This window comes from Oenanthe melanoleuca, chromosome 2 (assembly GCF_029582105.1).
Source record: "Oenanthe melanoleuca isolate GR-GAL-2019-014 chromosome 2, OMel1.0, whole genome shotgun sequence".
NCBI classification, from domain to species: domain Eukaryota; kingdom Metazoa; phylum Chordata; class Aves; order Passeriformes; family Muscicapidae; genus Oenanthe; species Oenanthe melanoleuca.
The window spans coordinates 96,809,773-96,836,086 of NC_079335.1; the positions used below are offsets into that span (position 1 = coordinate 96,809,773).

The 26,314-nt window shown below is 40.9% G+C and overlaps 1 protein-coding gene across 3 annotated transcripts in view; it reads right to left on the reverse strand.

Annotated features, from left to right (window-relative positions):
- The window catches only part of GLI3 (GLI family zinc finger 3), a 201,699-nt gene extending 181,338 nt beyond the window's left edge, over positions 1-20,361 (reverse strand). For 2 of the 3 annotated variants that reach the window (XM_056483615.1, XM_056483613.1), the window contains exons 1-2: positions 19,701-19,765; positions 6,748-6,910 (exon numbers count right to left, since the gene is read on the reverse strand). In XM_056483615.1, coding sequence (XP_056339590.1) covers positions 6,748-6,871 — 124 coding nt within the window. In that variant the 5' untranslated portion in view covers positions 6,872-6,910; positions 19,701-19,765. Of the gene's footprint in view, positions 1-6,747; positions 6,911-19,700; positions 19,766-20,294 lie in introns of those variants that run through there. The other variant, XM_056483614.1, reaches the window with a different exon arrangement.
- Positions 20,362-26,314: the final 5,953 nt, after the last annotated feature.

The window sequence follows — 26,314 nt, forward strand, 5'->3', positions numbered from 1 at the left end:
TTACTTCAACTGCCTTAATTTACACAGTTCAGATCATAAAGCCAAATACTGTGCCTGCCAGAAGGGTTGCCTAGCTCTAAGTCAATTAGAAGGATTTTTAAAAATTCTTTTTTATTTACTTTAAGAAGATGATCTACTCTGCATAGCTCCTTCACTTACAGATTCTCTTTCTTGGGACCCAGGATCCAGAAGTTTTCTGCCTTAATTTTTAAAGTGCCCTTCCAGTCCTCCCAAGCAGCCTGGCACCCATTTGTTTGTTGGCACCCATTTCCAGCAGCTGGGAGGAAGGTGCCATCACTTGGAGCAGCAGTGCTGCTGCCCTACAGCCTCCCCATTTCGGTGGCATGGGCTGGCACAGCAGTGCAAGGTCCTCAGGAGGCCTGTTCTCTCTTAGGCTACCTTCCCCTGAGACCAGCCTTTTTTGGAAGGCTAACAATATCACTGAAGTTTCAACTACCTGCAGCCCTTTTTATTCTAAAATTCAAATTTCTTGGTTGCTTCTTCTTCACCAGTTCTGTGGGCAGTAATGGCTGAATTCCTGCAAAGCACAAGATACACCATCACCATACCACAGTTTAAACCCTTTTATTATTATCACTCCTGTGTCAAAACCCAGGTAAAAATTGAATATTGACTGCTTGGGAGTTTTAGGGTTGAGTCTTTTTTTTGTTTTGTTTTTCAGGAAAAAAACTGCCCAGTGTAAAATTTCCTAAATTTAGCCTGCACCTTGAACAGGTGGCAAGCTTCTGCTGCTAACTAATGTTTTCTCCTGATTCCACCTTGTGTTATCCAGCAGGATGTTAAGTCATTACTTACTGATTACAGTGATTGCAGGGATAAGCCACTCAATCATCTCTTTCTGGAACTTGCAAAGGGATACAGGAGGATTGACATTTAATATCCCTTATGCTATTAACCACTGCAGGGAGGGGAAAGAAGGGGGGGAAAAAACGAGGGAAATCTCAGCAGAATTAATGAAGCAATACTGTATTGCACTTGCAGATCACTGGGTTTAGAGTGGGGTATGTGAAGGGCTGGCTCACTGAGGAACAACACTAGAAAATAGTATCAGGCAGAATGACTTATTACAGCCTACAATAAACCATAACTTGATGACTGAAATTTTATTAGTAAGCATAAAGGACCATGGGTGCATTACTCCAAAAGAACATGTATTTAATCAGCTACTCACATCAGATTGCAATACACCAAGACATGCAGTCCCCATTAATTACAGCCTCCAATACTTCCAAGCACCAAGGTAGCCTAAGAAAAGTACCTTATTTTAATTTTATCCTTTTACAACCTGGCCACAAATATTAGAACAGAAGGCTACAAAAAATCTTACAAGTTCAGGTCTTTGCCCTTATGTCTACCCTTAACTTTCATGCTGCTCTATACCACTTGTAGATAGGGATTACTTGCAGTATTTGCCTTACTGAAAAATAAATTTGTCAGAAAAACATGTACACTGAAGTTATAATTTCAAGAACCTAAAACTACAGGATGTTGTTTCCTTCTTGACCTGAAAATGAGAAGTGAAGAGGGCCCCTCCATCCCCTTTGATTTCAGGGGAAGAGGATGGCATCTCCTCATCACTTTGTAGAATCAGGTCTCGTATAATCAATTCAGGGCTCAATTTGCAAGTCACTAAAATAGTACAGGCAATGTTTCTTGATACCTAACAACCTCTTTTGAACCCTGACCTCTCAACAGGACCCTGAGCACATCAGTCCAACGAGGGGGCCAAGAAGGGGTATTATGATTAACACCTATTTTATGGTGAGGCTTGAAAGCATGCAGCAGGACAAGCAACCAACTGAAAGTTTAAACAGGAAATGTGATTCTTACAGGGTTGCAGACTGCTGAATACTTCCCTCAATCAACGCTGGAAGTACTAGAAAGTACTAGGAAGAAGGAAAAAAAAAAAAAAAAAGACCTAGATGAAGCTGGCTCTTCTGAAAGAATCAAAGTGAACGCATGAACTTCCTCTCATTTATTCATCTATCAAGCTTGGTTTTAAGTTACATCATCATTAAGATAATAATTTCTGCTTTCTATCACTTTAAGGTATGTTCTCAATAACTATGTGATTCTGATAAAGGTAGTCAAGCCCACAACCTACATACGTTTGTAATTAGCTTTTTTTTTTAAGGCAGAGTAATAGGTTAATAAGAAATATCAGATTACACTGGAACAAGCTCATGGGTCAAAAACTAGACAAAACATATCAAACTGAAAATAAGTGCTTGCCTGTCAGACACTGAAGGAGTTCCTATACAATAACTGCATTGTTTTAATGCAATATTAAAAACATCAGTTTTGAGCCAAAATGTTCAAAAGAGGAAAGCATTCAAGCCACCAACAAAATTCACAAACTAAACAGTAAATAAATCAGGTCTGAATACAGCATCACAATTTCCTAATGTTCTCCAAGCAATGTTGTGAAGTGCAGTCTTGCATTGTAGAAGCATCACTTCACTCCTTACAGAAATTCTCTCTGCTATTCTGAAATTAAGGCAAAAAAATTAATTATCTTTATGGTACAGATTAAGTGAAAAAAAAAACGAAATGGCATTGAGCTGACGGCTGTGTTAAGTTAGCATGGGTTTTTTTTAAACAATGCCTCTGAGGAAGCACCCTAACAATAAATCCAATTCACCAACAAAGCAGGTATGCTTTGGTCAGACTCCTGGAACACTTACAGCACCCACCTGATGATTTCTTTCTAACCCTGGAATTACAGGAGGTACTGTATTATCCACCAGAGGTCTGGCAAGTCAAGTTTTGTGACCTGCAACACCAGACAAAGACTCTCCAACAGGAGCACAGAACTAATGTTAATGAGTTTATCAATGGATACCATCCCCAAGAAAGCCATTCTTCGCACAACTTGATAGAAAACTGTGTGTGCATGCACCAACCTTCAGAGCAACCTAAATCCATGCTCTGACATGGTAAGGAACAGGCTGCTTTGTTTCCAGAAAAGTGGCACGAATGTGCACATGAGAAGACAAGGCCCGACAACACAGCCCTGTGTCAGCAATGTGGTCCAGGGCACTGGCCTCTACTCCAGTGTAATATGAGTGGCACAGCCATGACATAAACATGATTTATTTGTTGTTATTACTTTGCCAAAGCAGATCAGCCTGAGGTTCTCAAATCCCACCATAAGCAAAACTAAACTTACTTTATGCGCTAGCAAAAACTTTTTAATCATACAACCTTTTGTGAATTAACATCTCCATTAGCAGTTTTCTTTAGCAGTTTTTGTCCCCCTGGATATTAGCCTAGCAGTAAATATAGCAGTCAAACAAAGGATGAAAAGGAACAACTTGCAAAGGAATGTATCCTAGTAAACTGCATGCAGTTTGTTTGAGACACACAAAATGAAACACAAGAGAAAAAAAACAAAAGCTTGCAAAAATGAATTCAAAAAAGCAAGAATGGTTCCACTGGGAATTAAAGTGCACCAAAGATTTTTCTTATTGCATTTCCTTATTACATTGTAGTTATTACAAATTATAATATTTTTTTTAAATTTTTTGATCATATGTATTTTAAAAGAAGTTTTAATTTGCTCCAGTGCATGTTTTGTCCTGGAGCAAGTTTTAATAGCTTGGTCATGAACCATGAAATTTAGGGGTTTATAATGGAAATGCTGGCAGGTCTGCATCTAACACATTGCAAGCATCTCAGCAATACAGAGTCAGGTGAATGCAGCAGAAATCTCTATGGCATTAAGGGATGACAGGATCTCAGAAGAAGTGTAATCTGTGGCCCATGTCTGCTCAGTCCTTGAGAGTACAGTGCAGCTGGTACCTTCCAAAGGGCACCCTTAGTCTGAGCCTCAGAACTTCTACTGCATTGTTCAGGTTAACTTGTGAGCTCCCCTTCCAGGTCACCTTTCCCACTTCCTTCCCCTTGCACCTAGATTTACACCAGACTCCTCAATACACAGTCTGCACAATATATGATTTTCCACACTCCACAGCCATATTAACATAGATCCTACTCCTGGGTGTGCCACTTATTTCTGGGAGCTGTAGAAGTAATGACATTTTCTTTGTCTCTTCATGACTGTGTGCTGTGCATAAAAGCTCTAACTAGCAGCTTTCCATCTGTTTATGACCCAAGTTCTGACTCTTTCAGAAGACAGCAGAGCTACTGAGAACACACTAGTCTGTACATCACACCTCAGACAGGTATCAATAAAACTTTACCCTGAAAACTTTGTTAATTCATGAGTTGTCCAGAAGGACAGAAGCACTGATATTAGACATGATTATGAGGTGACATTGGTATGACATAGGCAGATGCTGCTCTGCAATGACATCAGACTTCTGAGAAGAGTAGCAGGGATCATTCTGTCCTTTTGTTATTTTTAAGGGTACCTTACCTTGTTTAACAGAGCATTCAAATGCAAATCACAACATTTAACATTACCACAGCCCTTTACAAAAAAAAGAAGAGGCACTGAATGGACAAAAGCTGCATGTTTTGTAGGAGTGGTGTCTTATAGCAATTGATGATGTTCCTGTAGTAATACTCATTCCATCATTAAAGAACAAAAGATGCAAATGGGATGTAAGCTCCAGCTTTCATGCAAATTGTCCCTGTAACCAAAATTCATTATCATGACAATCACAGCTGCAAGAAGCAAAACTTTTAAAGCACTGCAAGAGTAAAATTACATTTAAGTTACTAAAGTTTTAGTACTAGTATTTGTTTTGGTACATGCTCCATGAAGTCTCTAGATTAAGAGGAAACTTTTCATATCAAAGAAGGAATCAAATTTTTTATGCTTTGAAGCCCAGCTCTGCATCTCTGGAAAGCCAGTTGTGTCTCTGTTATGCGTGAAGGTAGATTAGAAACCCAAATCTTTGAGATCCTAGTGACTTCCTTAAATACAAAGACTAACAAGGCCTACACTTACCCACTAAAAACAAAGTTAACCATCATTGTTTTAAGAAAAGGAAGCCTTGGGCCCCAGGACATGTACTACATTAGCATCTCCTTCCATTAGTAGGAGATAATTCTGGTGACACAACTTTGTAGTCATTCATTAGACTTTAAGTCTTTCCAGATCTTGAGAGTTTGATGACCCTGCTATGCAGTTACACTCCCCATAATGTAGTTAAGAACTAATACCACCATTAAAGAAAGAAAATTATTTGACCACATGGTAGATCAGTGTCAGAATTAGGCAAAAACATCTTCAAGGCTTTCATTTTAGCCCTCTAAATCTGAATGTTTACCAATAACATTCAAGCTAGCCCAAACAGTCAAGAGATGAATGTTTGAGTACAAACCCCTGACACATCAAAGAATATGCATATGTGTTTAACTGTGCATCTGTTTGGAAAGTTGGGCCAACGTGGAAAATCCTATTATCGATTAAAAGAAAAAGTACAATGGGGACCTCTTCAGCTAATGTGAACCACTGTAATTCTATTGACAGCAACGGATCTGTGCTGACTTACACCAGCTGAGGATCTAATTTCAAATGCCTTAGAAAACTGATGCAACATTTTCCATAGTGGCTCAAGGGTTTTTATACTCTCATGGGGATCAATTCCATCTAGTAGGTCAGCAGGTGCTGAGTTTGCTTTGAATCTGAAGTCCAGTCATACAGAAGGATACTGGGACATGTGCCATCTAATTTTTACTGACCCATGGAGATTCCCCTCTAGTATGGCTGTAGGACTCATGTGCTTTCTCATGCAGTCTAGTGGGACATAACCTGTCTCTTTTAGAAAGCAGAAACCTTTATTCAGGATATCAAAGTGAGAACCTGACCTGGACCACAAGCCTAGATAAGTGAGTATGATGGAAGCAGAAAGGGTGAACAGAAAATTATTTGCCAGAAATACCCCAGGACCACAAAATATACAGAACAGCATTGTCTGATTTTAGCCATTACTAGACTGATTTGTAAAAAATGGCAGTTAATCAGCAACTACCCAAAATCCATAGGTCTAAACTCTGCCTATACCATTTCAAGCCATTTTCTTTCCTAATGCAACAGGAGTTTTGCACTAGTAGGAAGAATATGCTCAGCCCTCTTATACTAAACAATGAAAAGGTCTAGGGCTGGGATTAGCTCACATTTTTCTGAGAGGCAGGGAATATGTAAAACTGTCAACTGAGATATAATCTCTGGGGAGAATTAAGCAAACAACTCCAGTTTTGCAAATCTACAAGCTGTACATTCACAATTTTGAAATGAATTCACCAGAGGATACGTACTTAGCTTGATGCTTTGTTCTGGGCATTAAGGAATTTTGGGGAGGTGGAACAGCCCATTGTGAGAAGGAAGTTTTTTTGTAAAAGAAAAGAAAAAAACCCTTTGCCATTAATTTTGACAGACCTACTTCTGTCTCTATAGTAATAGCTAATTACCTAACTAGTGTAAGAGATCTCAGTGGCCAAATGCAAAGTGCTTGCAGGCCCTGCCAGGCTAATCAAGACAATTTCCAAAACTCCAAAACCAGGAACTTCCTATAATAAATAACTTAGCACGTTTACATCTCAAATTAGAACATCTGGAAGAAAAAGGCTCTACCTGATGCCAAAACAGACCTTATTGTATCCTACCACTTTCCACCACCACCCCTCCTCCTCATTTTCTTTAGCCTTTCTGTAGAACAAACACTGATCCAGGTGCAAATGCTCAATTCACAAGGAATGCAGTGAACATAAAATTACTGTAGGTTTGGCTGCTAGTAAATCCCTGCTGTTACTCACCATTGGAAGTTGTGCTGGAGGCAACAGCTTTCTCACTGACATCTGTTCGACTGGAGCATTTCACAATGGAATTCTCCACTTTTTTCTTCTCAGTTGTGGTAGAGCTGTGGGACTGCGCCTCCATGATGACTTCTCATTACTTCAGCTCTCCTTGCACTAATACCTGAATGAAACAAGAGAGTCATAAACTTTAAAGACTGTTTGAAAGCTTAGCCCAAATCTTTTCACCCCTCTCACCTGAAGAAGAGCCTGGAGCATAACTGAATTAGCAGTTCACAGTTCTGTAAGCTCATCAAATCATGTTTGCATGCATGAATTCCTGAGGAATTTAAAGAAATACTAACACCAAAACTAGGCATTGCCCTTAAAGAGAATCAGCATCACAAACCATTATGCTGTTTGATAGGTAGGTCCATTTTTTTCAGTTCTGTGGGGTTTTAATGGATTGCAGGGAAAAAAGGCCAGTATTTTTCTCTTATGCCTAGAGCACTTTGGAACAAGGCAAAAAAAAAAAAAAAAAAATCAAGGCAGACCTTCATATTGACTCTAGAAGCCAAATATTTAAATTTCAACATTCATGGTGTTGGAATACACTGCAGCAGGAATTATCCTGTCTATCTCTACACCTTGTTACTCATGTAAACATCTCTCACTTTGTTTGTTCAGAAATCTAACTCAAACAAAATTATATTGGCGAAACACCCCAAAAACCACAGGGAAAGACAAATATTATTGCTGGTGGCAGATAATGAGATCACTTTCCTTTGCATGAAAACACTGGAAATAGAAAGCTCTGTAGAGGTGTGTATCTGGATATTTTGCCTTTCCTGGATGTTCTCAGTGCCATCTCCAACAATACATTCATTTTATACCCCACAAATAATTTCTCATTATTCTCAGATATTTTACATTCCTGATGGAAACACAAGAAGCCCAAAAACTTCCAAAAGGGTATTGCTGCTGGTGCAGCAGTGCAGGCACACCAGGCCCCAAGACTGCAGGGATGTTAGGCTATGAGGGACACAAACATTAAGCACTAGTCTGCAGCTTAACTTGATGCACACCTATCTGTCCAAGTAAGCTTTACACAAATCATCAACATCTGCACACATCATGCTTAGAACCAAATACCTTGGTACTTTTGTAGTTTGAACATGAATCTATGCAACAACAACAGCAAAAACAACAACAACAAAACAACAACAACAAAAAAAAATTCTGCTCTGAGCAACACTGTCTGGTAGTCAAATGGGTCTAAAATGGAAGGAAGTCATACTCTTCTGGGATAGCATTTAAATAAAATTTTAAAAAGGCTTCAAAAAGCCACAAAGTATAATAAAGTGTAATTATATTAGCAACTGGTTTCCCAAATTCTGACAGTCAAAAAAATAGAAAAAAAAAAAAGAAAAACAACACCAAACAAACCAAAAAAAAGGCTACAAAGTCAATTCATCACAAACAAAGCTGTCTAGTAAACCTTCCCCTTCCCACCTTCCTAGTAGGAGTTCTTCTTAATAGTACAATAAAACACTCCAAAGCCTCATTGTTATACAGTAGGGATCAAAGTAGAGCCCAATCACTAAATGAATCATTATTTAGCTAGGCAGCACAGCCAAGGAACTGGGCTAGATATCAGAGATGCTCTGCCACTGACCTACAATCTAAGGTTTGGCAAGGCATTTTTCTTCCCTTGCATTTCTTGCTTGCTAAAAGCAGGAATAACAAAGCTCTGCCTGCCACAGAAGACTTCTAAGGCTACTCTCAAGATCTAGCTGTAAAAGTGTTATAAATATTATTGTGATCTGTGAAACAACTTCCTACCAGAACACTAAGGGGAATGTCAGGTGTTTTCAAATAGAGTAGGAGATATAACAATACTCTACTTGCAACAGCCCTGATTTTTACCCAGCAATGCACAAATCTCCTTGAGGAGAAATCTCACATGAGCTTTTTAAACAGCACCTTTCTCATATGGCTTCCCTCTCTTTCCCTTTGCACACCTTGTGCAAGGGCATCCTCAGTTTAGTCAGTGAACTTGAATATCTTGCTTTTCAGTCTCTTGCACTAGTAGAGAGGGGGAAGGCTGGCACTGCTGCCAAGCTGTTCACCCCACTCTGAGAGGAAAGTGTTTGTTTTCTGTCTACAACCTTGGCCACACAAACACCAAAACCTGCCTCCAACCACTGCATGAGTGAATCCTTCAATGTACCCTCCTATCATCTGACTAACCACCTTAGAGTTAATTCTCTCAAATTAATGATTTCCTATCCTTCTCTGAAGGAGCTAAAAAACTACACATCTTCAGTTGTGGTTATTTTTCTTCCATTGTCTTCTATTGAGGTGGCATCTTCATTTATATCAAAGAGTATGGAAGCTGCAGAACTCATCCCCATTTTTGTTTGGTCCTTGGATCACAAGCATGTTGATTTTGACCTAAAGTCATGAAAAGAAGCAATTATCCCCATCCCCATCATCCCCAGACTAAAATATAAAGTGGCTTATATTAGGGTGTATGTGTCTTTCTCCAGCATGTGGGTTTCCTTTTCCTGTCTCCAGGCCTGAGACAATCTGTATGTATTTGCAGCAAGGAGTTCCACTTTCAAAAAACCTGAAAGCAGCTCCATGTGAATATGAATGGCAAGGAAAGGCTCTAACAGTATACAGGCAAAATCCTGAACTTCCATAGGTAAATAGAGGGATAAACATTCCTTCCTGAAAGCAAACATTCATGGCTTTTTCCCATTCAACCATGCTTGAACCTTTTGTAATTTCCCTGAAGCCTGAACCCACTGCACAATTAATTCCAGATCCCCATTTTAAACCTAATCCCTTTCAAAACAGTAACCTGCCTGCAGGTGTGTCTCTTCTTTTTAAGATATAAATGAAAACCTTCCCCAATTGCATATTACATTGGAGGAATTTTAGGAACAAACTACTGGAGTGAGCTAGTTAAGTGAGGAAAACTGTCTCTTTTTTAAAAGGAGTGTCAACAAATCACAATATGTTGGAAACTCATTTCAAACAAAAAAATTCTATCAAGTAACTTAGTATTATGTAATTCTAGTCCTTATGTATGTTGGTTATAAAACTGTGCCTTACAGTAGTAAAAATTATCATATTAATATACTAGGGAGGAAAAAACCCATATCTTTTTGTTCATTTACTCGCAGTCCAAACTAACCAAAACCAGTGGAGCAGCCCTGTGCTTGTAAGAACAAGAAACTTGATTCTTTCTGAACATACATTTCAATTTTCCAATAAATCTTCACTCTGTATCACTTCTTCTCTCCAAACTGCTTTTTAAATAATTTTATTTATATTGCACACATTAGCTTTAAAGACCAGATCATGCAGATATTTATTGCTAGGAGTAAGCTCACTGACTTCAACAAGACTGTTCACTTTGGTCAAAGTGTTGAAGTGTAAGCATTTAAAATTTTCTATTTGCACATTAAGACCGGTTTATATTTCCTGTGAATTTAAACCTTCTGCCTTTGTTTGGTTTGTTTTTTTGTTTTGTTTTTTTGTTGTTGTTGTTGTTGTTGTTGTTGTTGTTTTTTATGAGTATCTTTTAACATGTTGAATCAAAGAAATAAAAAATAAGCAAGTAAAACCTTTCCCTGTTTTACTTGATGCTGCTATAGTTGTATTCAATTCATTAACAAGTGGTTTGCATCCGCTGAGAAGAGCTGTCTGAAATAGCAGTGTCACAGCATTCATCATCATTACATCAGCAGTAGGGAAGTTCATACTGATTGCTATCAGCAACCAGAGTGCCCCAATCAGCGTGCAAGCAAACATAGCATGTTTAATTTTTCAGAAATCACTCTGGGTAGTTAGGGTGTTCATAGGTACTACTTTGATCCACACTACTGGAAGCAGTCTTTGGGGATACAATGCATCCTGAGCAGCACAACTGTATGAAAGTGAAAAACACAAGGGGAGGCATGAAGAACAATCAGGAAATTACAGTCTCTCTCAACCATAAAGGACCCTTTATCAATTTTATCAACATGGGTTACGCTGTTCCTTGGGATTATTTAAGGATAAAAAAAAAATGCATCTTGCTCAGCTACATTCAAATGCAAAATTTATATGAGACAATCTTAAGCTATTACATGGGAGCTATTTCACACTGATTTATACAGGCTTGATTCAGGTACATTTAACTTCCAAAACCCACCTAGATTTCAGCATGGCTTTCGATCAAACCTGCTGGCAAAGCTGCACTGACAAAGTTACCCCTGACAGAACCTGATGGAAAACCTTCAAGAGCTCAGACATTGTAAGAAATATCTCCCAAACGAAGCATTAACCTCTTGGTATATCTCACCGTTTTTGTAAGGCTATAGGAACTAACCTGTATATTTTTAGAATAGTTTTCTCCTTTCCCAACTCTTAGTAAGATAAAGCAGAATTCTGCAACCCTCATTAACTACTCCAGCATAAACTTTATTTGGGTTCCTCCCTGTTGAGACAACTACTCACAGTAAGACTAAGACCAGTATAAACAGCACAAAGAGTCTTATATCCACTTTATATAAAACCACAATAAGCAATAAGTTGGGGGTGGAGGGCAATGTATCTTATATTTCAAAATTCCTATCTCCATTTCAATTACATGCATGATCCATAAATGCACTAGTTGCTATCTGCATATGTATAAACCTGTCTGAGAGAGAGAGAGAGGGAAAGAGAAAGAAAGAAAAGAAAGAAAAGAAAGAAAAGAAAGAAAAGAAAGAAAAGAAAGAAAAGAAAGAAAAGAAAGAAAAGAAAGAAAAGAAAGAAAAAAGAAAGAGAGAAAGAGAAAAGAGAGAAGAAAAAGAAGAAAGAGAGAAAGAGAGAAAGAGAGAAGAGAAAAGAGAAAGAGAGAAAGAGAGAAAGAGAGAAAGAGAAGAGAAAAGAGAGAAAGAGAGAGAAAGAAAGAAAGAAGAAAGAAAGAAAGAAAGAAAGAAGAGAAAGAAAGAGAGAGAAAGAGAGAAAAAGAGAGAAAAAGAGAAAAAGAGAAAGAGAAAAGAGAAAAAGAGAAAAGAGAGAGAGAAAGAGAGAGAGAGAAAGAGAGAAGAGAGAGAGACAGAAAGAGAAAGAGAGAGAAGAGAAAGAGAGAGAAAGAGAGAGAGAGAGAGAAAAAAAGAGAGAGAGAGAAAGAAAAGCTTGACAGAATCAGATAGATGGATTTGTAGTTTGAAATTGAAAATATCCCAAGTTAAGAGACACAACATGTATTAATACAATCTTTCCAAACTCATTACTATCTGCTGTCTTTTCCTTGTTACTCTCCTTTGATTTCTTTGCCCCCACAAAGAATGAAAAACAACTAGACCTAAAGCCTGGTTAATGATGATCTGATCTGTTCCTGATAGGTTAAATAGCTTGTGGCAACAATAAGGGAGGATCACAAACACAAAGGCAATCAGCAAGGCAAACCAGTGCTATTAGCATCCTCGTGATTAAGATTCTAAGTGAGAAAATATTCTGTGGCATACACTGAACTACTGATTGATTGTAATATTTACTTGACTCCAGGGGAATTATATATTTGCTTATGTATTTCTGCTACAGATAAACTCAGCTACCTAAAAGTTCTGAAAATATTTTAAACATACACATAGAATAGTATCAATAAGTGGCACTTTCTACTGAGGCAGCACCTCAGTTGCATTAAATACACATCAACCACACAGTCTTGCAAGTAGATTATATCTGCTTTTGTTTTTGGATTTAAAAAGCTGATAAGTATAACCCCAATTAAATGTTTTTACTATTACTTCAACAGATTAAACTCTGTATCTAAATAAAACAGATCTCTGGCAGGAAGGAGATGATTCATTTTCATACTCAGTAAACAGAACTTAATGGATAACAACACTGAAGGACTCAGGTCAACTGTCCATCTCCAGTCCATCCCTCACAGAAGCTGCTGTTTGGGAACAAACACAAAGCTGAGGGAGACAGAGCTCAGACTTAGTGGTTTTACAATTCAGATATGATACATCTTCTGAGGTAAAATTTCATAATCAATTCACTGTCTGAGAGTCCTTACAACAAAAACTGAACTTTAAGAAAAACAAACAACCCCACAACAAAAACAAAACAAATCAGGTCATTAACTCTGAATTTAATTATTTGCTATTTTAATCACATGGTTTTGGGTTTCCTTATTCTTTTTTTGACTCTCTGACAAACTGTCTAAATACAACAGAAATAATGAAATTTATTTCTTAAAAGTAAAGGTGCTACATATCTTTCAAGTCTCCAAACACTTTAACATATTTGGGGAGAGGGGTGTGTCTAAAACTAGTAATGCAGTTACCCTGAAGAAATCAGAACTCCTTCCAATTAAACTGCCTAATATTGCTCAGAAATTTAGAATAAGCTGTTACTGCTTATTTTGCAATCCTGCTTGTTCTTGAGCTTCAAATTCTGCAGCAGGAAAAACTCTAATAATTATGTCAAAGTAAGATTAGCTGTAAAAGAATTAGCACGGGGGGGTAGGAAAAAAATCTCCTGTGGACTGCACTGTTTGTAGGAATAGGTTACAATGAGAGGCACACTTCAAACTTCCCTACCAAGTCTATGCTCTGTTTTTGCCTCTGTCTTTCTTCAGGAATTCAGCAGCTAAAATAAATCCAAAACAAACTGAAGTAACAGTGCAGTGACTTCCTTTGGCAACACATTTGTTTTATGAGAGCTGGATTTTGGTTCATTCATTTGCTCAAGATCTGGAAGGCCAGGAATATTCTGAGAGAACAGTGAGGGGGACAAGAACAAGGCTTGCTGTGTGGATAACTCTATGACTTCCTCTGCTGATGCTGTTCATAAGATACTTATGGTGACAATACAGGCTGGTTTTTTCTTTGCCTTCTTGTCTTGGTAAAGCAAATTACAAACATCTGTAATGGATGTGCTTTGTACCACTTATTTAGTCAAGTAAGAAGTCACTATAACTTCAACAGAAAAATGCAGAAATACTCTAATTTCAAGTACTGGAGCTCAACATTCCAGTGAAATGACCACTTTCTTCACACATTTTGTTTTATCTCATCAATCCCAACAGATGAAAGATTCCTTAGAAACAAAACTAGATCTATATATCAATGTCAATCTATACAGGAACTGAGCTCAAGGAAGAACGTATTTAATGTACATCTATTGCAAAGATGTGCCTTCTGTTCCCAACTTATGATATGCAAATGAAGGAAGAAAAGACTGTATTCCATATTTTACAATTAGCATTTTAAAACAAGATGAAAGGAATCAAGTAGAATGTTTTTGAAAGGGCCATGTTTTGATCACAGTCCCATTCCTGAACTGCTGTTTATCTCCTCAGCATACTCTCAGGTTAAGGGATGCCTTCATCCAGAATTTCACGTCCTAACCCAACACAGATGTTTTAACACGTAAAAGAGCTAGGAAATCTCCATATACCCAGGAAGAACTTCAAGTGTGAAAGGCACTTTATAAAACTCTATCTTCAACTTTTACAGTTTACTTTAGGTTTTACACCTGTCTCATAACAGCAGGAAAACTGCATCATGATTCCTTCGTGTTTTTGTGACATGACAAAACACAACGGCACAACTCCTAACTGTGCATTACAAATGCACAATCCACTATCCTTGTAAAAATAGTGTAATCACAGAATTACACAGCTGTACTATTTTCCTAGAAAAAACATCCATAGTGAACTGAAGAGCCAAGCAAAACCCCACCAAACTACATCCTGATAGTTAAGCATCGGTAGTGCTAGGATTTCATTTTAATGTCTACGGCTCAGATCAGCGTACTGAACTGACACTAACTTGATCTGTGTTTCTGACTCTTCAGTTTCAGGTATTCATACATCTTATCTAATGAAGGCTTCATTCTCTGGGCAGCTGGATGATGTATTCAACATGCAGTTGATTTTCTTGACGTTAACAGATTTGTATGCAGAGAAAACAGAGTCTCATACAAAAGCAGCAAACACTACTGTGGAAGGTCCAGCTCTAAACCACCAAAAGGTCAGTTGGATACATTAGCCTGAACTAAATATCAGATATCAAAAAAATACAGCAACATTTTGAGCATCAATAAAAATAAAGAAAGAATAAATTTTTTAAAAGGCCTAATCATCTTGATAATCAGTGAAAAAAATAACTTGACATTTGAGTGGCAACTTCAGCTAATAAAATTATTCAATCAGATCTCCTTGTAGTGGATTCTGATATTATCAGTTCTAACACCCAGCAACTATTTAGAGACAAACACATTCTACCCCAATTACTTTGTCCCTTGTTGTAATCTAAATAACCTTGCAGGGGTTTTTAACATCAGTGTATTGTCTCGTTTCTTATTTTGTTCTTAAAGAGAGAGAAACCAACTCCTCAGATCAGCAGCCAATTTAATACACTTTCAAGGTAAGGCAGGTACAATTTACATGTGCAGAGTACACCACAACAAAACCACAGTATGATGCCAGCACAATCTTTAAGAAAGTTTTCGCCTAAATCTCTGCAGAAAGCAGCCTTAAAAGAAAGCAGGGATTAGACTGAGCTGGAAGGTAGGGAGGGGACTTACCTCAAAAGCAGCCAAGCGGAAATCAGAGCAGTAATTCCAGCAGTCGGCAGAGAACACTTTTAGAGCTATAATGGTGCGAAGAAGTGCTGGGCAGCATTGCCTGAAGGCAGCACTAATACACTGCTGACTAATGACTGGGCCATGAGGACAATGAATTTGGGGGCTGAAAACTAACAGAAACCATGCAGTACCTTGACAAATGGGCTTTCAAAATTTCATTCACTGAATAACCTTTAAGCACAAAATTGGCTCAAGTTCTCTCGGGAATAATATGACACATGTTGTCGGACAATAAGTATTTTCCTTTTTAATTAAAACTATTACACCGAATACATAAACATGATTACAGTGAATAAAATATAAGAGTTAACTATTTAGCGCCTAGAAAAGACCAGACTCTGAATGTGAGGGGCAATGCCATACGTTCAGAAGGGTCAACACATCTCAGGTTAACCACCTGATTCACTGAAATTCATTCTTGGCAGAATATATTTTCCCTTCTTGGAGGAAAAGGAGAACAAGAACTTCAAAGGTATGTTTAATGAGCTGCTACAAACACAATTGGTTAAAAGAGGCTCAGAAATTATGTACTAAAAGCTGCATTGTGCTTAGAATTACAACTGGAAAAGTCTTGTTTTAAAAAGCCTGGTCAAAGTCAAGCCCCATAAAACAAATCAAGCCTCGTATAAACTTTGTCACCTTGTGTACTGACAAACACATTAAAACAACAGAATCCCTCTTTAAAGGAGCTCCCTTTTTTTGGTACAACTCGACTTCTAATTTGAAAATAGCAATTTTGGCTCTTTTTACAGACAGAATGAAATACCTAAAGTGTCCCTAAATTAACAAGTACCACTTGCCATAGACAGCATCGCCCTTAGCAGCTCCTAAAAACTTCAGAAAATGATCTTAAAACAGGAAGCTTAGTGAGCTCATAAAACTGTTGTTGGAGCCAGGAACACATAGCATATTTAATCTGCAAACTGTGAGAGTCTACAATGATTTCAGCAAGATCTGAGGCATGCCCTCAAGGTTTGCTGGGATCTGGGATTAGGGAGTTGATAAGAACCCTCTACTGCCCATGGACATGTTTTTCTTCTGCAGTTAAACACAAATGCATAGAGACGTTTGACTGCTGCTTGGCGTTACTGCTCAAGTTATATAAAGCTTTGCAGCTCTTTTGCTGTCAATATATCAAAGTTTAAAAAAAAATCATCAAAGTGTGAAATTTCATTTAAAGTCTGCCAGTCTACAGCTCTATTTCACAGACCTATCAAATAAAAGTAAAGATGAAAAATGCACTGAAAGAACTTGAAAAGTTTGCAGCAGCACCCATGCCCTATTTTTGTTTATTCTGCCTCATTTTATTTGATTTTAAAGTATAACAAATCAATTCCCTTATAAAAATGACAAAGTCTAAAGGGAGGATGTCTATAAAACCTGTGGTTAAAAGACAACTTGAAATCATTATTACAGCTGAACCTTTTGTTGAATTAAAAAGCCATTTTAGCATTTTAATTGCCTAACTGCAAGTTGGCAGAAAATATCTTGAATCTTCCAAAACATCCAGAATTACTACAGAATATGAGTGCCAGAAAAAGTAAAGCTTTCTTCAAAGTGTTCTTTAGCTAGGGATTTACAACAATTGCATCAAGAAGAAAAGCCTGACTTTTAAGGTAATCTACTATAGTCTAAAAGCATTAACATTCCATTACTAAGGTTTTCCTGAGGATTTCATGACTCGTTGATTCACTTTTCCTTCAAGTCTGCTTTTTTCTTTGCACATTTCTCTCTCCATATAGTTGGACACATGCAATGCTGATCATTAAAATGCCTCCTTCCATAACTCCAAATAAACCCTCCTTTAATAGCCTTTAAATTCCTTATTTATCAGGCAAAGACAACTAACTTTTCACTAACACTCTGCAACATAAAAATATGACATTCCTTCTTCTAATATGCAGAAAAAAAATTCAAAAGCACTACAGGAGTGCAGGTAATTCAATAGTTTTCCCCAAAACGAGGCAGGAAGTGTAACTGAAACTTTCATGGGTCAATATCAGTGTATACATTTATCTTGTTAAAAATTCAAGTAATCTGCAAGATGAACAAATTATAATGATATCTCCAAACTTGAGTATTTTGGTTTTTTCCAACACCATTCAGGAAAAAAAAAAAATCATTTGTAATCACTGATATTTTAATTTCTTAGCTACAAACTGGTTTTGTGTTTGAAACAGAACAATCTTTCACAACTGATGATTACGTATAGCAGCAAAACGCTTTCTTGGCCACTGCACACCTTCTCAAGCCAAAAATGTTACTCCACTTATGCAGGAAAATGCAGGTGGTGTCTTTGTTTGCAGTACTTCTACAGAAAAGCTCTGGGAAACAGCATGTCCTGCTGAAAACCATATGCTATAATCAGAATGCAAGAATGCATTCATTTGGGCACCTTAAGCCATAGTTTTGCTTCCACTGCTGCTTAAAAGAGTACACATACACTGAGAGAGTCCTTTTCTTACTCATTCTTCCTACTCATTCAAAATCACATAATCCTGCTTTTAAAGAAATAATCCCCCGTCCTTAAAATAGCCTTCTCTCATAGTTACTATTATTTATGCTTTTAGAATTGGGCTATACACAAAACTGAAAGTATTTACATACTAGCTAGTTATACCCAAAGCTTCATTATATAAACAAACTCTCAAGAGGCTGCCTACAGTTTACATTGCTAAACTCATTCACCATTACTTTTAATATATATTTCCACGACTGAAATACAGTGGTGTGCACATGGCAATTTTTACATTTTAAGGTTACTTTACTTTTAAAACACTGCATTCGTCTTCCTTCAAAATAATCATGACATATATAATTAAGAAACTGTCAGATCATTATCAATTTTTAATAAAGGACCTAAATGAAATAATTATAGGAATCAATCAGTGAGGCACCTTTGCAAATTACAATGCAATTGCACAAATATTCAAACTACTTAAGGCCAGTTCTGGCACATTTCAATCCATAATCTCGTTGAACACCACACCAAAAACAATTTTGGAAGACTGAGAAACACAGAGATTTCTCACTATTCCAATGACTTAAACGATTTCAAAACAGATACCTACAGCACAGAGAGACAGAGAGGCAGCCGTGCCCTCCTAAAAATGTTTGTTGGTTTAATCAGCCACATGTCTCAGGGCCTCTGGAAAATTTCGCTTCCAAGTTTTTCTGTAGCACGAACACAAAAGAAACAAAGTCTGCACGCTGAAGCTTAAAAAATCATGTTTATTGAGCCTTGGAAATGAAGCGGGAAGTAGCAGGGGCGCGACGAAGAGGAGCATTTTGCAGTGGGTTGCTACTTAATGCTCCTTTAGTGAAGTAGCCCCTAAAACGTGACACTCTGTATCAAACAGACAGCTATCCGTACCTCCGACTAAAAGGCTCTTTGAGATCCGTACAGTCCATCATTTCAAACTGAAGTGGCAGCTGGAAAATGTGGAACAGCTGGCAAGGAGCTGGGAGAAAATGTTTTACATAAATATATCTACATACAAACTGGCAGAAGGCCACGGATACCGTGCCCGCAGGACCGGATAAAAACTCCGCACCAGAGGGTTAAAAACCAAACTGGGGAGTGAGATGTGGGGAGCGGGGGGCGTGTGTTTCCTCGTACCTTCTCTCTTCACGTGGTGCGGGTGCAGCGGGCGCTGCCAGCTGCGAGCCGCGGGCCCGTCCGAAGGCGCGGGAGCCGCGCCAGCGCCCCCGGCTCCCCGGGACAGTCGGAACCGGGCGGAGCGGCGCCGCTCCCACCCTCGGGAGCCGGGCGGAGCACGGCCGGGCCGCGGAGCGGCTCCCAGCAGCTGCGAGGGGCAGCGGCCGCGCTCGTCCCGCCCGGCCGGGCCCGTCCCGCCCGACCCGCGGAGCGGAGCGGGCCGAGCGCTGCCCCGCTCCCCCGGACCGGCACCGACCGGCACCGACCGTGCCCTTCCGCGCAAGGAGCGACGGCCCCGGGCGCCCTCCGCCCGCCAGACGTGACAGCGGGCTCTCCCGCTCCTCTCGCCTTTCCCCCTGCCAAGTTTGAGCGTGAAAACCCCCGGCGGTCGCTCGGGGAGCAGGGGCGAGCAGAAAGAGCGGGGTGGGAATGAAACAGCGGCTGCCGCCCGCACATCGGCGGCGCGGCCCGGAGCGGGGCTGCCCCGCCTGGCCCCGACCCGCGCCCCCGCGCTCCGTGACAGCCATTTTGGGGTTAGACACCCCCCTGCCCCCCGCCTCCAACTTAGGGAAGCGGGAAGGGAGCCGGGAGCGGGGCCGGAGCGCCGGGAGACGAGAGAAGCGGCCCGGAGCAGAGCCGGGGGAACAAAGAACTTCTCGCCCAAGTGGGTACGTACCTGCCGCCGCTGCCGCCGAGCCCCCGCGCTGCCCATGGGCGAGGGCCGGGGCCCCGGCTCGTCCCCCGGCGCTCCCCGGCGCGCTAGCGGGGCCGGCCCCCGCCGGGCATCCCGCGGGCAGGGCACGGACGGGACACTGCGGGACGGGGGCGGCACGGGAGGGCCGGCGGGTGTTGTTGGTGGTTGTTTTATCCCTGCCCGCCTCCCGCGGGGAGCAGCCCGCGCCTCTGCCTCCGTGTGGGGGTGTGTGTGCGCGGGTCCGACATCAGTTTCAGTGATCTTGTAATCTGATCCCTTCTGACTCACTCGCACTGACTGACATTTCTGATTTGGTTCAACAAAAGAGCGGGGGGAGGAGAAATAGAAGAAAAAGAAGAGAGGGAGCGAAAGAAAAAAAAAAAAAAAAAAAAAAAAAGTATCCCCAAATCCAGCGCCTGGTCCCAAACAGTTTCGGAAGGGAAGGGGGGACCCCTCCGTCCCGTCCCGTGCCGTGCCGTGCCGCCCGTCCCCTCCAGCCCGCCGCCGCCCCGCATTGTTTTGGCTCGGCGCAGGCACCGAAGGAGGGGAACAAACACATCGCGCCGAGGTACTCACGTGTCGGAAAAGTTGTCCCTCTCGCTTTTCTCCGTCTCGCGCGCTCCTCTCCGCCGCCTCCTTCAAGTTTTACAGATGTTGCAGGGCTGCTCGTCGTCGCCGCCCCCTCCTCCCAGCGCTGCCCTCTGGATCAGATCAGGGGAAAGGCTCTTTAGGGATAACTCCCGACTCAAACACCCTCCGCTAAACTTTCCCCCTTCCCTCCCCTTCCTCTGCGCGGCGGAGAGAGCTCGGCGCGCCGTCCCCCGTTCCCTCCGCCCGCTCGGGCTGGCTGCCGCTGGCCTGGGGGAGCGGCGGAGGGCTGCGCCCCGGGGTGCGGGTCGGGCCGCGGCCTGCCGGGCTGCGACGCGAGCTCTCGGCATGACACCCCCGCTCCCCCCTTCCTCCTCCTCCTCCTCCTCCTCCCCCGCCATCCCCCGGCCCGGGCCGGCCCGCCCCGGCGGCGACAGCCCGCCCACAGCCGGGCGGCGGCGGGGGCGACCGCGGGCCCCCCCGGAGCGGCCCCTCCGCCTGCCTCTGCCTCCTCCCGCTCCCTCCTCTCCCGCTCCATCCTCCTGCAGCGCCTTTCCCGCGCACCCGTGCCTCGGACACCCCTTCCTGCCGCCCGCCAGAAACTCGGGGCTTTTGGGGGAAACGCGCCCTCCGGGTGCGTTTGCTCTGCGTGCTGCGGCTTTGGGCTCGCGTTTGCTTCGGCTGACTTGACGGGAGGACTTCAAGGAAAGTTTCACCTAAGCCATGTGACCCCGAAAAATAGCTTTTTTGGGGAAAAAATGCAAGTGCTTGGGTGAGGGGAAGGGTGGCGGTGATGCCTGCGCCTGCTCCTCCTTTCCCAGCCCACCTGCCAGGCTCCCCAGCACCCTGCCAGGCTCCTCTGGCCTTCACCCTACAAAACATGGCTCTCGGCTGCCTCCCTCTTTGGCCCTCATCTCCCTTCTTCCCCCGGGCTCCTTGCGAGCAGGTTTCCCACAGCATCATGCTGCCGTTCAGAAATAGCAGGAACTAGGATGCCATTTGTTACAATATCTCCATCCTTCGGGAAATGATGTGTCCTGACAAGACACCTTGCCTTTTTCTAGTTCTGCAGATCGCTCCCCTGATATTAAAAAAGTGTGAGAAACCATAAATGAGCATTACCACAACCATTTTCCATCAAGTCACAAGGTGGGACTGGCTCTCTGGAAAAGTATGGGGGTTTTTTGTTGTTGTCTTTTTGGTTTTGTTTTTTTTTTTTAAGTTGCCATCACAGTGTCAGAATACTTCATGTGCACCTTTGTTCATAACCTGGCTCACAACACAGCCAAGTGAAGATCTGTTACTGATACATACCATTCAGCAAGGTACCCGAGCTTGAGCTGCGTTTGGGAAGTCCCCAAAAAATTATGGTTCTTGGAAAAAAAAAGGTATGTTTGCTGGTGGAAGTGAAAGACTGGCTTTTGATGCTGTGCATTTCATTAAGCTTCCCTTAGTCTCACCATTGAAAATGTTAATTTTATTACAAAACAAAGCTGCAGGTATTTGTGGTTCGAGCTGACTTGGTCCACGAGTTTTTTAAGAAACAAAGAGAAAACAATCTTACCTGACTCAAAGGGCCACTTCAACCCTAATTTCCTCAGGCTAACTATTTCGGAGTTGTTTTTCACCTGGAAATCTTTTCTGAGTGCAAGAAGTAGCTTTAGAGAGATGCCTGGATCCCCCTGGTTCGGTCAGGCTGATCGTCCTGGCAGTCCCAGGGATGCCTTTTCATGCAGGTTTTGCAGCACCAAGTCAGACTTTCAGGACAGACACGGCGCTCTGGTGCTTTCACACTGAGTGAGAGGTGCACATCGCCCAAGCTGCCACTGTTGGAGCTGGGCAGAGGGGCCCGGGATGAAAGCCTGAGGAAAATGATGAAAGCCCTGGTGCCGTGCCTCCGTAGCCAGGGATTTACCAGCACCCCAAGAGACAAATCTGCCCCTGCTCGGAGGGAGCAGCCCAATGCTGCTGACAGGCTGCACAGGGAAGAGGCATGTGCAACACCAGGATCTGAATACCAACATGGAAAGCTGATATTCTTCCAACTTTTTTATCTTATATGACTTCCTTTTCCAGTCTCGTGTTCCCGGGAAAATGTTAGCTGTTTCATGATACATGATAATAGTGGTGCAGTACTGCGGATGTTTTGTTTCAGCTGTATGTACTAGATATACACCATGTGTATGTATTTTATCTAACATGTATACCATCCCCTGATACATATATATGTGGTGGGGGAGTGCTGGTGTATAGAATGATTAGGCAAACCACAGGTCCCTTTACAGATCTGTTTAAGAGCAATATGATTCCTTCAGCCCATTGTACCCTTCTCTCATTTTCTGCCTATTTCATATTCCTTTCTATTTCGTGCAATCAATTTTCTTAAACTCTTTTTTCCTCTTTGTATAATGAAAATCCTTAAAAGTAGCAGGGGAAATTAACCAACATCCAAAATGATACTTTGTGAAAGAAACAAATTAATGTGGAAAATCCTGTTTGCCTGACCATTTATAATTCAGTATTGCTGATGTTAAGATAGTGCTTTTAAAAATAGCTTAAAAGACATTCAAACTGGGGCATGATTTTAAGTTGAGACTAGGCCTTCAAATCGGTATTCATCATAGACGTTTTTAAAAAGAAGTTATTCCCTCAGAGCTTGGACATCTTGTTACATCATTAAACAACATTTTTTTTTTAAGTTTTGGGGTTTTTTTGGTTTGTTTTTAATATCATTCATATCAACTCTGCTCAAGACACATATTTCTAATTTGAGATAAATAACCCCAAACATTTCTCTACACTCAAATCACACCGGCATTAAGACAGAAAAAAAAATATAAACTAAAGAGGTGATAGAATGCTTTAAGATCTGCTTATGAAAAAATGCCTTCTGATGCATTTCTGAGCAGGGAAAGTATTGAGAGAAGAGAAGAGAAACACAGAAACAAAAACTGAAGTTTCTGCCTGTGCCTGTGTCTGCTCAGTCCAAGCCAAAAATAAAAACCGATGGTGAGTGGGTGACATTTGCTATTTGAAATGTATTGTAAATATTTCAACACCTTGACAATGAAGAGTGCAAAAGAAGCTTAGAGCATCCAAGACCCTTCAGCTAAACAAAATGAAAATGGGCAGGTCTGTTCAGGGAGGTGCCTTTCTTATCATCTTTCATGTCTGATTCACAGGAATCATACTTGAAAGATGTAATGGGAAGACAAAAGCTACACATAAATAAAACATAATGATTTTTCCACATGTCTGGATTGTCCTTCTAAGAGGAGCTGACCTCTGAGATTTGTCTGTGATGTTTCCCTGCAAGTAGAAATTGACTCCTGCAGAAGACCTGTTGTCCCGTGCCAAAACTCATTTCTCCGACTCAATATGCCACACCCATGGGGCATTTCTGCCATAAGTTATATCATGCACAATACTTTTGCATTTCTTCAGCCTACCTTGTGCCTCCGCTTCTCCTCGGCCTCTGACTTCAAAATTACAGGTCTCCAGGCTGTGTGCTTGTCTTCCCTTCTTGCTGCACCTGTTGTTACAGGAAAGCACAGTCAGAAGGAGCAGGGACTCTGCTCACATAAGCTGCATTCAAAAGCCCTGATACTCAGTGGCATCAAGAGCCAGTCTCCTCACCACTCCCAGTTGCACCACCCTCCACTTCCTCTCCAATCCCAGTGAATGTTCTACAGGACATATTCAAGGACCTTAACTGTTGCCATTTATCCAGGCAACATCCACTAGAAGACAAAGCTTTTAAGACAGTCATTTTCTTGCCAGTAGGCAAATACCTTGCAGGAATAAATTCTATTAAATAGACAGGTCTGCTGTGCTTTCACAGGGGCAGCCTCAGGTAAAGCACCAGACTATGGAGCAATGGCACTGATTTCTGCTCCTTTATGCAATATCCGTCACAAGAGAACTTGACCTAAGCATCTCCCTTGTTGTATGGCTGCCTTGTACAGCAGAGAGGTCTCAAGAGGTGCCTAGTTGAAGGAAAAGAGGAGTATGAAATGGTGCCATGTCAAAATCCTCAGAGTTTGCAGATGGGAGCACAAGGAAAGAGCCAACACGTAAGGTGGGTTTCAGAACTGGTGTAGGGAGTTGACCACATTTGGGAAGGGTAAAAAGTCAGGGCAAAAACCTTATCTGCTATTACTGTCAGGGAATTGGTTTAGGAAAGGTAAATGGTGGGGGGCCTGAGTAGAGAAAGAACCAGTTGTTTAGAATCTATTGGTTTTGAAAGAAATTATAAACTGTACCGCTCTTGTACTTCTGCACACTAGTGTCAATTAGTAACTTTGGATTCTTTCATTGTTTTGGTTTATGATTTTTATTATTGCCATTGAAAAAAAAAATGGAAATTTATTAGCAAATATGCAGATGTGTCAAAGTAGCAACCCTCATTCAAGAGTCTGAGTTTTCTAAGGATGCTTGTTGCAGCCTTTCACAGATTCAATATATATAATTCCTTCTGGCAGTCCATAGCAAAGGATCTCTGTGTCTTTCTCCTTCTTCTGCTTACACTGGGGATATCACTAGATTTCAGTGGAAAAAGGACTGATCCCTAGTGATCAGATTTATCATTCTACTCCAGCAGATCCTCTCTTGTACACCATCCAATTTCTCCGAATGTCTAATCTAACCTAGCTATTTATAACATATTCATCACTAGTTTTTTTTGAAAGCTCTATAATGAAATTAAACAGATCAAAACACAGTAATTTTTTTAGCCCCTTCTATCTTATAAATATGTAAAATTACATATTTCTTTTTCAAATTCTGTTGTGATTACTGAAGAAAAATTAAGGCTAAGAGCTGAGTTTTACACACAGACAAAAAGGACAATTTTATGCAGAAAATTCTGTACTTTTGGGATGTTCATAGAAAGTCTGAGCTCTCCATCTCTTAAATGCAAACTTTTTTCAAAATACTTTTACCCTCCTTGAGTTTAGATGAATGCTTGCATTAAAACTCTTCATTACGATGAACATTCTTCAGAAGAATATTTTCTTTTTACAGGAAATTAAAATGGTGTTGTTCTGCTTGAGATATTTTGATATATGAGCATAAACACACACCAAACAAACAAGCAGAGTGAGTTTCCTTTGTTTGCTCTTAAAAACATCTTATACATGTTAATTATCAGGCAGGTAGCATATGGGGAAAAAGCAGAGTGTCTCTAGCAGGCTGCATCTAATAAAGACACAAAAATCATAACATTTCATGCCGAATTGGCACAAATAATCTGTTTATCTCCTTTTTGCCATGCTATAATAAGAAATGAAATTGCTAACTGTGGTGATATTTAGGTTGTTATAATTAGCTAGATCATCATTAACATCCCCTTTAAATGATCTGGGATACTTTCAACCTCTCTCTAGGGAGTTGTCTCAGCTTCTCTCCCAACTGAGCCATTGAACTACACGTGAACAGATTTAGCAGTATTTTGTAGGGTATACTCACAAGCCCTTCTCCAGGAGATGTAGTTTATAAAGACTGTTCTGATAGAATTTAAATCAGTTACTTGAATGAAAAAAGGACAGTTTTTTCTAGCATGTCCAACCCTATGTTAACATTGCCTATTGTAGTTGTGTCAGTCGGGATGGGGGAATGGGGAGAATATCACAGATATATAAAGGATCCATCAAAGTGTCTTTTTTTGCCAGTTGTGGATGCAGTGAATTGGACAGACACATTCTGTGGTGAATTCAGACACTCCCCTAGGAAATAACTAGGTTTTCCCCTAAGTCAAATCTACTAGCCAACATTTTAAAGCTTGCTCAAATACCATGAAGGCTTGTAGTTTTCAGACTTTTTGTCAGCCTCTTAAATAATTATTTCAGTAGCTGGTGGATGTCCATTGTTCTTGTCCAAATTCACCTACAATGGCTTTGTTTGTTTTGGTTTTTTTAATGGCAATGGAAAAAAATAGATTAAAACTTCTATTTCATCCTGGACTTGCATAGTTATAGAGACACTGCTTAGTGGACATTTGCAAATGTATT